Source organism: Triplophysa dalaica, chromosome 19, assembly GCF_015846415.1.
Source record: "Triplophysa dalaica isolate WHDGS20190420 chromosome 19, ASM1584641v1, whole genome shotgun sequence".
NCBI lineage: Eukaryota > Metazoa > Chordata > Actinopteri > Cypriniformes > Nemacheilidae > Triplophysa > Triplophysa dalaica.
The window spans coordinates 13,656,310-13,673,246 of record NC_079560.1 but is presented as its reverse complement, the minus strand read 5'-3'; the positions used below and the strand labels follow the sequence as shown (position 1 = coordinate 13,673,246).

Here is a 16,937-nt window from a genome sequence, read left to right as displayed (position 1 = left end):
TCTTTTTCTTCACCCATATTTTATTTATTATATGTTTTATTTGCTCCTTTCACTTGATATATTCTAAATATAGAATCTTATAACGGAGAATGCCTGCTCGCTTTTATTTGTGTTTTTCTTTAGGAATGTATTTTTGTTTGATACTTTCAAACGTAGGTTATAGTATTTACGTTCTGAAATACAGTAACTAAAACAGACAGGTATTGCATGGAAAAACGTGTTATCCTGACGTATTTTTGTCTTCACATAATATGGGAAAATAACATGAGAGCTGTCCGTGGTCCTGAATGAATAAAAAATGCTGAACGACAGTCAAGATAACTAAGCAACTTATCGACCAATGTAAATAGTTAATAAATGACGTTGTGTTTTTAACAGAATTAAATGTTTTAATATCTGTTTTTTTATTCATGACGATTTCAGCGAGACTGTAAAGGTTTAGCAAAGACATATACCTATCATTCAATTGCCCAACGAGAAGATGTTGAAATGCTAAACGTTATTTTGACAGTTGAATTGTAATAAATTAGGAAAAATATCGTTGTTTAGGTCGTAACTTTCACTACGTAACCCGCTTCACAGTGTATAGGAATGATCAAGATCTTCAGTGTTGGGAAACATCCCGCACCGAAGGGTTTCCGTATATATCGTCATTAAAAAAACATGCTTCCCACGCGCCTTAACTCTTGAGGACTCGTAATGCAGACGGTCAAATTCTAGTGTCTCCATCATTGGTTACTGCGGATAAAAAAATAGATGTTAATAAACTAAAGAATTTAATTAATTTTGTTAATACTAATTTGACGAACGGATAGCTTTGTTTAAACAGTTTTTTTGCGTGCCGGTTAAAACATAACTGATTTAATGAGGATGTAAAGATTTTATTGCTTTAAATGTGTTGACTAAATTGATTGATTCTGTTTTTTATAAATACACATTTTATAACTAATTTTGAAGTCATTTTATAATTTTTATCCTGGCAAATCAAAACTCATCGAGTTATGTCTCATATTTCTCTTTATTCCCCAAGGGATGAATAGAGTATCCCATATTAAATGTGTTTGAGCTATAATTGTCTTTGATTTACTGGAGCTGACATCTCCAATATAGTATAATGTAAAAGAAGAACACTTTACTTTGTCCATTTTAATTTAAATATAATTTACAATAGCGATAATGTTATAAAATATGAATATTACTTTAAATAATTATCAGAAAACAATACAAGCAGTTTCACTTAACAATTGCATATTAATTTGAATTTTGTTCATTTGTAACCTATTTCTAAGCACTCTACTTTGATGGCACCGAAACAAAAAGTCTGTAAAATGTGAGCGATATTTTAACTATGCTTTATTTTTAATTGGGGTTAACTAAAAATGAATTGATCATTTATTTTGGTCATGCACAGCAGTTCAAGGACAATGATCAAATTACCTGGGACATTAGATTCTGTTTATTACCTTCCCTTGACTGTTTTGATGGTCTGTCAGTCCGTTTGTCTTGGTGTTAAATATTCAGACATCTCTCTTTTGATGAGCCCCTCTGGTTCAGTCATTCATTAGTCTTAATTAAGAAAACAAGAATCTTAATTACAACACGCGTGTTCTAATCATTGTCGAATATGCATAATTTCAGACTGTCCTGTGGCATTCTCAAATACATTTTTATACATTAAAATACGCAGTTGTTGGCTATATTGAAAACTCTGCAGTGATCGCACCTCGTTCACTGGCCATCCCTTTGATTTCATTCAGGTCTTGTCTTTGAATTTATTAATTTAGCAGTATCTTTAACATCTTTTGCATCTTATACATTTTATAAGTGTGTGTGTTCTACTGGAATCGAATCCACAACCTTTGTGCTGCTAACGCAATATTCAATTCATTACGGGAGTACAAATCCACAGGAACTGGCGAAACAAAACCAGCAACTGTTAACAGCTGTTAAGAGCCTTAGAATGCTTTCGCTTCTCTCGACGTAAGCACTCTGATATCTCGAGCGCTGTATTGGCTTCATATATTAACTCGGTTGATAAATATTGCATTGTACTGATTTAGAGCTTCCAGTGCCGGAGGTGTGATCTGACCGTCAAGCAAATAGAAACATGGAGAGCGCGCACACGCGCGGGGAGGGAAGTTTGTTTACTCGCTGGTCGCGCTCGCAGTCGTGCTAAAAGATAGAGAGTGCAAGTCTGTTAAATAAATGAAACATTACTGCAGTAATTCTTGATTTTTCTGTTAGAGCTCATGATGTACTCTTTTCGACCAAACAATGGACCGAGCCGGTTGATCAGGCCTTGTTGCTGCAATGTTTGTGAGGAAAGAGGGAGCCATAGTCATGTACCAGAGAGCCGATTCTCCAAGGCCCTCTGTCGAGCTGCACTCAAGACTCTGGCTTCATTAAAATTTTATACGCAGCGCTTGGCCAAGGTCTATTTATGAAAATGCGCTTTCCGCTCCACGGAAAACACAAGACTGTAAGGAACTATGGGGAAGAATGTAAATCTAAGAGTGGAATTATACACACTTACACGGTTTTCTCCCTTCAAATGCTTTTAACAAAATAAAGTAGCCAGTGCCACATTGAAAATATGGCATCTCGTTTGACGTCTATATGTTTGGTGGATTCCACGGCTGATGAATTATGCAGATGGTTTGGTGAGAGCTATGCAAATCCTCAATTGTAGGCATGCATCGCAGACATTTCAGTTTACTCGTTTGCAGGTTTCAAGGAAAATATTACTCCTGCAAAAAAATAACTTTTTAGTCTCTAGGATTTGTATTTCTCTATGGGCAAACGGTTTTGGGAGATTTGTACTGAATGCATGTTTTCAACAAATAACTGTTGCATTATATTCTGCTCAACTATGTATCAAATGGCAGTTTTTGCCAATGCTCCCGTTGGTGAGTCTTATAGTATGGTTGTCAAGATAATTCTCACTTTTGTGTGTTATGCAACTCCATATGCGGTTTTAAAGTCACAAATAGGTTTTCACTGAATTTAGAGTGTATCTGCATATGCGGAACACATCAGATTTACGAAACAAACATCTTGAAATACAAAAGGAAACGATAATATTTTGCATGTGTAAATCAAACAATTGACGAATATCGTCACGAGGAGAGGATCACGGACCACGTGCACCACCTGCACCAACTGCGAAGTTCAACGTGAACGAACTTGTTATAGCCTAGAATAAGATTTAGTTGGATTCCTAATCCAAAATCCACCATTTAATTTTGCATTTGTTGATCACTCTTTTGTTTATTTACAATATATTTATTTGAAGATGTTTTTGTCGTCAATAAGACTTAATAAATTTTAATAAAAAATTATTATTTATAAATAATCACAAATGACGATCAGTTGTTTTGGTTATTTTTCTTTACAGTGTTAGACTTTAAAAGAGCTGCAAGGGACTCGATTTAAAAGTTATATTCCCATTTATTTTAGGGATAATGAGTTACTAACCTCCACGGAGGAAACGACTAAGGCTCTTGTTGTACAACATGAAACATTCGTTCAGCAATATGATATCTTACTCTTAACAAACACTTGCAAAAATCAATAGTATCATAACACTTCATATTTATTATTCATAAATAACGAGTTTTAAAGACACAAAACCACCTGCTGAACAGCAGAGAGAGAGCGCAAATACTTAGTATCTTAGTCAATAAGTAACTTTGTTCCTATCTTACATCGACGACATCCCACACATAAAAATATCATATCGGCAAGATTGATAACATTTAAAATCTCCCCATATATTCGCAATAAATTAAATGTTATAATCTAATACATTTTTCGTTGTGAGGAATAACTATGCATATTCTGTTATAATAATTATTACTAAACTATAACAATAACAGAAGAACATCATTTTGAGTTTTGTCGCAGACCTGAAAACAGGTGCAGTTAATTTAACAGGTGCACAATAGTTTTGTTTTATATCTTATGACAGATTAAATTAATTCTTCCATTAGCAATAATCAATACCCTGAATAATAAAGGAAGTTTAGGGACACACCACTCACTGCAGTAGCTGAGGTAAGACGTGCATGGTTTATTGAAAATTCTGTCGCGTACACAGACACAGTTAAGCACACTTTCACAAATGAAACGTGGTATTCAGAATAAATTAAGATCAAATAAATAAGTAAACGACAAAATCAGTAGAAATATAAATAGACCAAACAAATAACAAATCGGAATCGTATCTACAAAGTGCAATGAATCTCTGAGTATGCAATGAAATGTTCCCATCTACAAATGTAGTCACTTATAATAATAATAATAAAATAATTATAATATAAATTAAAATAAATAAAAAGTGTAAACATACTGTAGAAGGGGCTATCACAACATAATTATTTGAAATAATTTGATTGTCAAAGCATCGTTGAAGTGAAATTAAGTTTCGTGTTTTCTTTCTAATCTTCCCAAAAATGTGTAAAAATGAAAACTATAAAAGTTGTTTTTATGCCCAATTTCCAAAATAACTATGAGGGTGTCAAGACGTCAGTTATCATGAGGTAAGACACAGAAAATTATACTAAGTATGTCCGTGTGTACGTGCGTTCGTCTGTGCGCGTGTTCTCTCTTATTGCAATACATCAAAACGAAGGGAAATTTTCAACTGTAAATGAACACTTAACGCCCTGTAAACCATGCGATGGATCACAGCAGAACCTTCATGATTTTCTTCAGAAGCAAATAGAATAACACTAAGGTTTCTAGAATGGGAATTTTTGCACAACTGCGTTTTTTTTTATCTTTTATCAATAAAAAACAAAATTTAGATGTGTTCTTCACACAAATAGGTGCGGTGTATTCACAGATATGTACACAGATGAATATAAAAGAGTTATTTTCAGTTAAGAGAATAATCATTATTATTCAATTCTCGTTTTGTACAATAATTGCAACGTTCAGTTGGTGACTTTTCCTCTCGTCCTCAATTTTCCAAAACGTTTGTCGTCACGTCTTCTTTACCCGTTGTTCCTTGACAAACTTTTGGAACACTATTGGTCTCCACGATGTTCACAGCCAGCTCCCGTTCCTCTCGAAGAGTTTGGTCGCCCTATTCAAGGTTGTGTCTGTCTGATGGTTGAGTTTATTTAAATACAATATTCTGGCCTAGTGTGTCGCAGAAAACTTCATCCTTTTCTGCTTTTGCCTTTGATTACAAAACCACACCCGGACGACGTTCTTTTTCAGGTCCAGTTTCTCGGCTATGGCAGCTATTTTCTCCGACGAGGGCCTGGGCTGGACGGCAAAGTAAGCCTCGAGCGAGCGCTTCTCCGGAGCGGCGATTGAAGTGCGTTTTCTCTTTTTGTCCCCTCCGTTGAAAATCTCCGGCTTGGCCATTTTCTCTCTCTGCGCCCTCTCCGCCTCCTCTAACCACGCTTCGAGGATGGGTTTGAGGGCCACCATGTTATTGTGAGACAAAGTGAGGGACTCGAATCGACAGATAGTACTCTGACTCAGGCATCCCACCCCAGGTATTTTAAGATTGGCTAAAGCCGAGCCCACGTCTGCCTGAGTGACCCCGAGTTTGATCCGCCTCTGCTTGAAGCGCTCGGCGAAAGACTCCAGCTCCCTCGGATCGGGCTCGCAGTCTACACCGCCGCCCAGGGAGGTGTGAGACCCAAGACCGTGGGGGTGCATGCTCATACTTTGGTGGTGATGCTGCATGTGGTTTATGGCCGACATGTGCGAATGCGGGTGGGAAGCGCTGGAACAAACGTCAGTGCCCGACATGCCTCCGATGGAGATGCCAGGGGCGAGGTGCTCGAGCAGGTCGCCCTCCAGGCCCTGTGTCGACTGGTGATGGGGATGATGGTGGTGATGAGAGGTCAGCACGGACGGGTGATGAAGGTGCCCAGAGGAGGACGTGGGTGTGCAGGTCATGCTCGTCATGGTGGTCATGGTGTGGTAAGTGGCATCTGGTTTGTACGGATGGCTCTTTTGAGCGACGATGTCCACGGCTGCTAGCGCCTCGGCTCTCTGGAGCAGGGTCTCATCAAAGCCGGCGAAAATATTACCCTGAAGCTGAACAAAAGAGGGCAAGCGTAAGTTTCAATGCAAAAATCTGGTCTTTAAATTGTATGCACGATTTTGTATAACCAAATTGAAGAGTCGATTATTATGTGCGTTTTTTTTTGTGTTTTAATACATAAAAAAAGCAAAACTCTTTACAAGTCATTTGAATATCTAGTATTTTTACAGTGTAACCAAAACATCATTAAACGGGCTATTCAAACAACACCTTTAATGTGTCGACAGGTCTCTTTTGTCATTCGATGTCAAATAATTGCAAAACAAAAATCAGCGAGATGCCAACTGGGTGACAATTTATTAAATAAAGTACATGAGATTTATTACAACGAAACTTCAATGAAAATGACAATAAACTGACGCACTCGGATTTTTTACGTTGGAAAAAGTTTTGTCAATGCAAACGACTGCGGTGACAGCAAATCGCATATTCAATTATTAAAAAATTTTGAACTTACCGAGTGTGTGGGCAAACATGCTCTCCGGATGGCCTCCGAGCTGGAATGCAGAGGTGAGTATTTCGGTTCGTGTAAAATTGGATGCATACTAAAAGGCTGTTTGCTATTCATGGACATCATGATGGCAGAGGGGAGAGAGGGTCGTTCTTGTCTTCCTCGTTTATCTCCGTTTGACCCCAATGCAATATCAGTCTCGGACCGAAGTGCAGACACGGAATGATAAAAAGTGAAAAATATATGCCCGGGAACTCTTCTTTCCTGGCTGAGCTGCAGCCAGTCGCGAGCTGTCAATGTCTGTGATACAGTAGGAATTTACGCAGGCACCTAAAATATAACGCCGTCCACTATTGCCCCGCCCAGACAGGTACAGACACCGCCCACCTACTATGACAGTACCCTCCAATGTTATTGGTAAGCGTGGGGTCTATCTTGTGTGGGGCGTGGCCTTCGATGTGAGACTCTCATGCTGTAGTTTCATTGGTGCTGTGATTTTGACAGGTTGCGTGAGATTGGCTGTATTGAAGTCCGTGTTTTCTCCAAGCGCATGCCGTTTAACTATCTCTCACATCAACAATGAATTATTATGAATCCTTAGAAATAATGACTTTTTTAAATCTCCAAATAATTGTTATATTGTTTTAAAATGGTACTATTTAGAGATGTTTGTGACTTAATATATTAAGTTATAATAAATAAATATCCACAAGTAAGATTACTGTGCTCTTCTGTGTAAATCAAGCGATTTTTTTTCCTCCACATGACAAGCCTTAACAATTTAGTACATGAATAAATTATTATTCATTTACTTTGTGGTAGCACCACAACGTGGATTCCCAAACAGAGCATGAACAGTCTGGAAAGATAACAGCACATGTACAATTAAATATTGATAAAAAAACAGGTCAAAAACGAGAGCCCTCAATCAAATACCTCATCTGAAAAATTAAACACTGGCACTGTAGTTGACTGTCCATTTGCATGAATGAATGAAAGAATTTAACACGCATTGTGGTTGATCAAAAGACGCAATGCTTCCAGTAGATAAACACTCGGTTTAGTGGATACACCACATCATCGTTCAAGCAGACAAGCTGCCAACTTAAGAACTTCATCGCTGGAACTATTTGATCAGTGCCTCTTCAAAGTGGGTTGTGTGTTGAGCAGGTATTGTTTGGTAGTGCGTACAACCTGTTCTGGGTTGCCTTAGAGCCCACATATCTATCACCCTAATTGATGCTGAAACCCCAGACACGGACAATAAAGGCTCACAATGGGAGAAGGAGTCTCTGCGAGTGTGACTCAGAAACCTGAGAGGCAGACGCGGATAGCAACATCGTCCCCTCGTGCCTTGCTCTCCAGAAAGGCCTTGGCACCCGCTCATCAAATATGCATCAATGCTGCCATCTCTCCCCCAGCAACCACTGCCACTGGGGACTCCGAATGCTGAGGGACGGACAGATATAGGCACAACGAAAGAGACAGAACAGAGAATGAAGAAGTCTGAAAAAGAGAAGACGGCTCAAAGTTTGTCAGAAATCGACATACAGCCTGTACTTGTTGAATCTATTGAGTTGTTCCAAGACCTGTCTACGTCCCTATATTCCTGTCATCCGTTCCTTCTCTCCCAGGCTGTTTGCATTGAGCTGTAGTCATTTTCCTGATGAGTTTTCTGCAAACAAGCCCGGGGAAGTGCTTGATTATTGCTAATGGAACATTTTCCTCAATGAATATTAATGCTGGAATGGGGAATTGCTTGTATTGGCTGTTAGGATTCCAGCTTTGTTGGATTGGTTGCGGTGTTGAGGTTGTTTTTTCTTTCATCGTTCACAGAAAATGTTTTTCTGCACAAATCTGTTTTTGTAGATTTATGCTTGTATCAGGTTAAGTTCAGTTAAGTGAACTTTTTTAAAAGGTGCTAAAACAGCGATGCCATGGAAGATCGATTTTTGGTTCCCCAAAGAACCATTCATTTAAAGTGGGGGTATATACTGGTATTGACAATAACTGTGAAATTAACAACCACAATATTAATATTGTTTTATTTTGCACATGATAATATCGTAAATGATGTAGCATCAATTTAAAATGTTGCTTTAAGAGCCACAAGGGTTGCAAACTCTCCCTGTCTTCCAATATAATCATATTTTGAGTGTGATTCATTGCCTAAAAGAGCGGAAAGATGAAATAATCCAAATTAAGAATGAATTTGACTGAAGGCATTTATTGATTATTTTATAAACAGCTTCAAAAGGAAACGTGATAATATGGTCATTGTTAATTCTGGTGGCCATGACAATTATATCGTAAAAATCAGATATTGTGACAACCCCCATTCAAAGGTTTTTAAAAGAAAACATTTCTTTACCTTTCTCCTCTTTAGATCACCTCACACGATGTAAACACCAGCCCAGAAACACTTCAGTTTTTTATCTTGTTTAGTGTTTTTAACATCTTAAATACATTATAAAATCTTCAAGAAAATTGTTTAATGTTTGATTTGGTCATAAATGTTCTCATAAAAAAAAACAGAAACAGGAAGTTCTTCTGGACCAGCGTTGAACCAGCTTTGTTTACGTCTTCCGAAGTGCATAGTGACATGAAGAACGTTACGTGCAGTGGTTTCAAGGAACGTTTTTGAAACCTTTATTTTGGAAACCTTGCTGTATATTTCATTTTGTTATTCTCCTTAACATTTTTTTAATATTTCAGGAATCCACTTTAGGCGGTTTATCCCTAGACTCTTATATTTTTTTCTTATCTTCTATACTTAAATGGTTACTCACACTTAGTGCCCATGTGTTCTGTTTCTGTTGTCCATCTGGCTTTTATTGTACACTGACCATCTGAGTACAGTCGTACTGCGTGATTGTGTGAGTGTATGGGCATCATGAGAGTTTGGGTGTGGTTCAGTAGCTCTGACAAGAGGGTGAAAGCAAAACATTTCCAAGTAAATATTTCTGGTACGTTAAGCAAATGGAAAAACTCATCGTGCACATGAGCATCCCCCCTTTTGCTTTTCTTTATTCCATACTCACCCATCACTCCCCCATTTTGTGATTGGTGAATTATTGATATTGTGTAAAATCTAACATTGTATATATGTGACCATTCACCATATAAGCCGGTTCGCACTGTGGGCCTGCCAAAGGGAAGGGGTGTCTAAGCATGCACTTTAATGTAATTGCCTTTAGGGTTCCTGGTAAATATTTTATTGTCTGCCAGCACAAATTAAAGGTACAAAGTTATCGAAAGGGGGCGATTCCTCCTTAGCTCTGCTTGTCATTTGGCTTTGTAAGTGCACTTGGCGACCCAAGAACCAACGCTCTGGTCACCACAGTCCAGGTTGACAAAATGGGGCTTGGGTGCATGATACACACCTGGGAAATGAATGCGATTGTGTTTAGAGAAACTACAAGCAGGCATGTTCTTCAGACAGCTGTGTGCGGTGGTCTTAAGAGTTTGATGTTTTAGCTCCCGTTCACTCAGCCTGAAAGTGATTTCGGTGGAATGAAAAGGAAAAGAGGGGTGGGGAGACTCGTACATTGCCAGTCAGAGAGGAAAGTAAGCAGAAAGATGGGATAGAATGTGAACAGGAAAACTTCATTACCTGATGGGGCTGTGGCCAAAAAGACATTAAATATGAATGGCTGCCGACACAGATGGTAAGCTGACCTGGATGGGATGTGAAGCATTGGTGGGAAGATTTGTATCTTTTCTGTTAGGCCTACGCACTTAGAGAACAAATTCACAGGTTTGTTTGTTTCTCCGGGGAATTCCGTCTTTTTAAGTTAAATCGGACACTTATTTCTTTTTTTAAAGATCCAAACAGTCTGCATCCCTTAATTTCTGTAGCACTTGTATTTGGTACAGACTAGTGTTTTTGTGTACCCATTTTGTTTCTTCTCCAGTTTCCACATATCATCACCGATCTAAACCCTTCACTTTGCACCCGCCGTTCTTTTTGTACCGTTCCGCTGTTACCTGCCGTTTGCCCTACAAGCGGGATGGGCCTCACTACAGTAAGTCTAGAAAAGCATGGATCAATAGATTAACTGAGTGGTTATGAATTATGCAGAAGAGCCCTACAGCAGTTTGACGTAAAGAGCTTGTGCTCTCGAATTGGCGTGTAAAAGCTAAGTACAGGCCTGTTTACTTGTTCTCCAGCATGCTGGGTGCTGTGCTGCGAGAGCCCCCCCTTCCTCGAGACCCCCGGGACGTAAGTAAGGTAAAAATAATGGGATGGTATTGACAGGTATAATTTCAAAGCAGAATTCAAAAGTTAGAAAAGGATTTTTATTTGAGTTATTAGGTCCAGCTGGGATTCATTAGTTTGTGTATAGTTGTAAAAACTAGTTAGCTGGTAGGGTTGAGAAAGATGAAGAGCAAGATGAATACAGTCTCGGTAAAGTTTGCTCGGTGTCGTACAGCTCTCAAACCTCTGAGGGACGGATACATAAACAGCATTAGCCTGATGTTCCCCAGCGCTTGCCATTTTACATCTACATTTGCATACAATCAAACTTGCCATCACTTGTGTGTCTTTTTTTGTTCTACAAGAACTGACAACAGTAATACAAAGAACGAAGAAAAAACATGCAAAATGCTGTAATGTATGATGATGAACTGATGAGGGCATATTCATGATATGTAAATTTCAGTGTAGCTTTAGCCTACAACACTAAAGTAAAAAAAGATTTTTATAGTTCCACTTCGGTGCCTCAGGGATTTGTTTCGACTTTATGTACACCAGTGACTATTTTCCAGAGAACAGAGTGTTGTGTGGCTTTTACATAACTGTCAGCCGCTCGTTCGGAGGCCAAATAAGAAGCTGTAAAAAGAGGAAGAGGGCCAGAAACTGAAACATTTGTCTTGGATCTTCTTTCTTCTTTATTTATTGAAATATTAATATCGTTGCTTCAGGCCAAGTGTGTTTATGCTGCTCGGAGCGTTGACCGAAATGCAAACTGATGCTCTCTCATTGATTTTTCTTTCATTGTGGGTTTATTTGTCTAAGTAGAGGCGGACAGTCACCCCAGCACCCTCCCGTTCTCTTGTTCTCGCTGGTTCCTTTAAGTCCTGGCCCATTGCTTTTCTTCATGTGCCCTTTTCGTGCTCTTTAAATAGAGGCGTTAGTACTCTCCAGGCTCGAATTGTCAGACTCTTCAAAGGATGACTGTGTTAATTGTTGTTTTGTTTGGTGTTGGATGTAGTGGAGCGTGTGTAGGAGATGGTGCAGACATGCTGGAGTGTTGATAGTATAAAATAATAAAGAGAATGCGGGAGATAAAGTGTTTTTTTTAACATGTAACTTTCCGACGGGAGGATTTTGAGATGGTTTCCCAGGTTTAAGGTCAGAGTCAGGGTCCAACAACTTCAGGATTATCCAACCTCCTTACGTATTAAAGGAACAGTTCACCCCAAAATTTTAATTTACATTTACACCCCCTCTTGTCATTTCAAACCTGTATGAATTTCTTTCTTACGCGGAACACAAAAGAAGAAATTTTGAAGAATGTTGGTAACCGAGCAATGGCGGCACCCCTTCACTTGCATGGTTTTTGTGTCCGTACAATAGAAGTGAATGGATATCGCCATTGTTCGGTTACCAACATTCTTCAAAATATCTTCTTTTGTGTTCTGCAGACTTTGGGTACTTTTTGTCCATTAGACAACACAGATGTCTAATCGTCCGAGTCCACATGTAGTCTCACTCTAGGGGTACTGGTGAGGGTATTTGCAAGTGGCCGAATAAGCACCACAACACACTGTGGAACACCGAAGAGCAGGTTTCCGAGCCCTCCAGGGACCCGTGGGGCTTTGAATTGGGAAGGAGTGCTCGGGACCCCAGCTGGCGCGGGACGGGGTGCTATTGTGCTCCCCAACCCTCCTCCTCACAGTGCTAACAGGATTAGGCTACAGAGCACCCACTCCTCACAACCCCAGGCTGTACCTCACATGTCCTGTCTGATCCGGGGCTCTAAGGATCCTTTCGTCAAGCTTTTATAAAGCAAAAATCTGTCCCAGTGGGAGACATTGAGACTCCGTTTTTGAAACTGGACTGAAAAGAACACTGCGTCTGATATACAGCCACGGAGACCACGACGGTTTTGGCTTTAATCTGCATTTCTCCATGTATTTTGGCCATTCCAGTCCAGTGTATGTTGCGTTTGAACAGAAACAAACCCCAGCAATGACATAAAATCACACAACAGCAAAGACTGAGAGAATGCAAAGACATATTTAAGATGTGGAAAAAATAGACTTAATTTTTTTTGAACGGATCCTAAAATGTAAAACAGCATTATTGGTTTGTTTGAACAACGAATATGAACGTGTTTTTATGCAGTATTCCAGATCTGCAAACATTGCATTTTTTGTCATTTTGACCAGTAGTCTCTCAATTTCTGATCACTAATCCAAGGTTGGTGCAGATCTAGAATCACAGTACAAAATGGACACGCTCATGCGTCCTGACCTCATTGTTCAACATCCTCCCAAACAGCCACACTACAAAGTCTCGCCATGTTCCTTTGCAACTTCTGCCTTCACACTGTCTTTTCAACTTTCACTCTTCAACCCAAAATTTAGCCCAACAAAAGTATAATTGGCCTTCCTCTACACTTTTTAGTTTCTTTGCTCCGTTAAACACGGTTATTTAAGCTCCGATTGATATCAGTAAGAGTGTTGTCTGTCGATCCTGTGTAAATGCAGAGGTAGTCCTGCTGGAGTCTCAGCGTTTTTACCTGACAGTGAAGTGGGGCGCTGCTCTCATTACCACAACAATGAAATAATTATGAATGCCGCTGCGAGACTTCATCAGAGGAATATCTATTGTATTATTTATTCAGTCCCCTGGTTCAGGGAGAACACATATAAACTTCCACCCATGCTCTTCCCCATGCACACACTCTTCTGTCTGCCTTTCAAAGGAGCGGCTTGCTCCCGCTGCCGTTTCTCGTTCTGTCTCCAGGCCCTGGGATGCTTTGCTTGGACGTTGAATATGATTTGCAACTATGGCTGACCCCAGTGCTCTTCGAGGATTATTCCAGTTTGCAAAGTACCAGTTGGAGGACATTCATTCATCAGTAAGCATTCAATACTCTGATGGCTTCATGGCTGCAAGGATTGACTCGATGTTGGACCGGCTGCCTTCGCATGGCAGGCCAAACCACAGGCCCAGTCCAGCTTGGAAACCGATGCCTGGAGAATAAACTCTATTAGAGAGAGCAACAACACCACAGGGCAGCCACGCTTAACACAACAGGTGAGTGAAGCTTTCTAGTTTGCTCTAAAGGCTTTTGTGAGAGGGTGCGAATTGATGTCTCATCTTGCACGTGGTGATGTTTTTAACTTGTGCAACAAAGGTACGTTTGGTTGTTTTGCCGTCGCGTATGTTCCATGGGATGAGGTTGCATGGGCATGGTTGCGAACTCACAATGCAGAGCATCATAAATAATGCAGCGCCTGCTTGGCAACGCCATATCTGATGCTTGGCAACATCGTGGCGCTTTGAGATGGGGAAAGTGGGTGCAGAGGGCGGAGTCAGGCAGGTGCTCTGCTTCTCTTTCTCATCTTTCTCATCCGTTCATTCGATCCCTGCCAGGGAGAGGGCAAGGTGCGGAGCAGATGCGCGTCCTGCTCACTCGGCTGCAACAGGGGAGGCCTTTGTTATTTTACTATGTGTCGCATCGCACGTGACGGGTTGGCCAACATGCTCCTCCCAGTCCAAACAACAGATCAACTTCCTGTTGTTGTTTTATTGACATTGCATTGAAAACATATGATTCAATCTCTCTTAGAAACTCTGCAAAGCATCATGGGAATATGTGATGTATTGTGAAATGCAGTGCATTTCTATTAGAGTCGCAGAGGTCTGGTGATATGCATGTCTATCATGTATATCTGTTTTTGGACACATGATCAACAAATATTATATCAAACCAAATGTTTCAGCCAAATTTATTAAATATATGTTTATTATATTATAAACTTAAAACAATATATAAAAAAATAACAAGTCTCTCATATTAAGTTGTATAAAGTTGTGTAAAAAAAAATCAGAATACATGATTTGTGTTATATGTCTCAACATGTCATGTATGAGTGATGGAATTAATTTTGTGGTTTCAGTCGATGTCTTCTTGCAGTTTGTCAGAATTGAAATGTGTGGTCTTCTACCTCCCAAACCCCACAGCTTTGGGCCAGAGCCCTTGCGCTCTGGTCCGTTTTCAGGAACCGTTGGGCCAAGGTGTGCAGCTGAAACATTAATAACTTACCACCTTCCCTGATTTGTTCATGTAAATTATTAACCATCAGCTCATTATCAATTATTTAAATATCAGACTTTGTTCTTTTTTCCCATGCTCTCATTCACAGAAAGAATCGGAGTCCCTTGCTTTTTTGCATTCATTTTTTGAGTAAGGAAGGTGGAACTTGTCTATAGTTCTGTTCTGTTGCTTCCGCCTCCTAAAACATGATTAATACTTTATGGTAAGATGGCAGATATGGTACTGGAGTAAGTAATGCTCCTGGGGCAGAAATGTTCCCCTGTTCAACAGCTTAATGAATTCAAGCCCAATACCTGCCGAATGTGCTGATGTAAGCTATGGAAGACATCACTTATAACTTTACAAACCACTTTAAAAGTTGGAGTGATCAGTGGAGTTCTGAAATGAAAATACATTACGCCATATTAATCTGTATATTATTTATTAAAACATATAATACTGTCAATTAAATATTTGATTAAGTTAATCAAATAAATGGCTGCTGTCTCCATATTTCATGATTCAATTTTTTGCCATAAATCATTATTATTAGTCACTCTTTATTTTTGTCACTGGGTTTTGCAAATATCTAACCAATAAAAAGAGACTTTGACAACCCAGTATTTAATAGTTTAAAAAGTAAAACCGCGAATTTGGACATAAGAGGTTTCAGAATGACAAATAAAAAATTGTTGGAAAGTTGTTTGAAACTGGATTGTCAGTTTTAATACTTCAAATAAATGTAAAACCTTGAATTACCAAATTCATAGAGTTTCACTGAGTTTCAAAAACACTGTGCTTTTAAATCATTACAAAGTTTGCAAACAATTTTGTTGGTTAGATATTTGCAAAACCCAGTGACAAACCGTGGGTGACTAATAACAACGATTTATGACAAATAAATAAAAATCTTTCGGAAGACAGTGACGATATGTATAAAACACTACGGCCCCGTTTCACAGACAAAGCTTAGCTTAAGCCAGGACAATGCCTTAGTTGAATTAAGCTATTAATGTCGCTTTATAAAATGCTTTAGAAGAAAACATTACTGGTGTGCAAATTGAGACAAAACAATGGCACTGATATGTTTTAAAATATTTCTGGGCATGTTTTATTCAGTTAAAACAGGCCACACATTCAGTTTAGTCTGGGACTAGTTTTAAGCCTTGTCTGTAAAACCAGGCCTTTATATAACATTATTTGCAACTTAAAATTTAATATTAATATAACCTGTAACCACATGAAGAAATTCTTAAAATTCTCTCCACGTTTAAAGTTAAACATCTTCTTTCTCCACGTTTAATCTTAACAAAGTTATTCCATGTATTTTCCAAAATCCGGGTTAAAAACGTAAAATTGCTGCAAATATACAACAAAAACATCTACTGTGAAGTGTGTACCTGCACTTGTGTTTCAAAGGTCAGAGGTTAGAAGGCATTTTGTTCCCCCACTATGCCACCCTACTTGCTTTTCTTGTTCCTCTTCTTCTGTAAAATTCTCTGAATTTGTCATAGGACGGAACATTGCTGTCGGCCAGTGCTGTCAAAAATCGACTGTGCTGGAAGTTTGTGCGCGCGGTTAAGTCTTTCGGCACTCGTGCCAATTTGATGTGTTTATCATGTCAGGAGATGCTTCATGTATTTTGTATGACATTTGATGTTTGATGGTGGTTCTTTTTAGATGGAGACCGACACTGAGGTTTAACAAACCGCACATTTTTTCTCATATCTCAAGATGGAAGAAGAAGAACAAAATATAAGTTTTGTGGCACACCCCACTCTCTCTCATTCTCTGTCTGTCTGTCTGTCTGCACTTCCTCTCTCTCTTCTACTATCCCTCTGCATTAAGAGCTGCCCGGGGGCATGCGAGCAGGACTGGGGGAGGGAGGGTCGGTTAAGAGCTGTCATTTAAATAAGCGTTTATAGAGAGAGGAAGAGAGCTGGGGGAGGAGAATCATAGGCAGGGAAGGCAAAGAGAGAGAGATGAAGAGTGAGTTTGAATGGGGAGGGGGAAGGGGTGGGGAAGAGTCACTTTAATGTGTCTCTGATCTCTCGCACCAGTCCACAGCTGCTGCAGCAGCAGGCTGCCCTGCTCGGCCATATGTTGCCTGCGCTGCTCCAATTATCCTCCCTGGAGCAAGGGCCCACTC

General features: G+C 39.5%; 1 protein-coding gene across 1 annotated transcript; it reads right to left on the bottom strand.

Annotated features, from left to right (window-relative positions):
* Nucleotides 1–4,147: 4,147 nt before the first annotated feature.
* On the bottom strand, nt 4,148–6,793 carry pou4f4 (POU class 4 homeobox 4). Its single transcript, XM_056731462.1, has 2 exons — nt 6,522–6,793; nt 4,148–6,057 (listed from the first exon to the last, which is right to left on the bottom strand). The coding sequence occupies exons 1-2, from the start codon at nt 6,639–6,641 to the stop codon at nt 5,143–5,145; spliced, it is 1,035 nt and encodes a 344-aa protein (XP_056587440.1). The 5' UTR covers nt 6,642–6,793; the 3' UTR covers nt 4,148–5,142.
* Nucleotides 6,794–16,937: the final 10,144 nt, after the last annotated feature.

Bases quoted from the DNA above. Each gene is read 5' to 3' on its own strand.
- pou4f4 (XM_056731462.1), bottom strand. From the start codon at position 6,641: ATGATGTCCATGAATAGCAAACAGCCTTTTAGTATGCATCCAATTTTA. The intron at 6,058-6,521 runs GTAAGTTCAAAA...TCTTTTGTTCAG, and splicing joins CATGTTTGCCCACACACTCG to CTTCAGGGTAATATTTTCGC.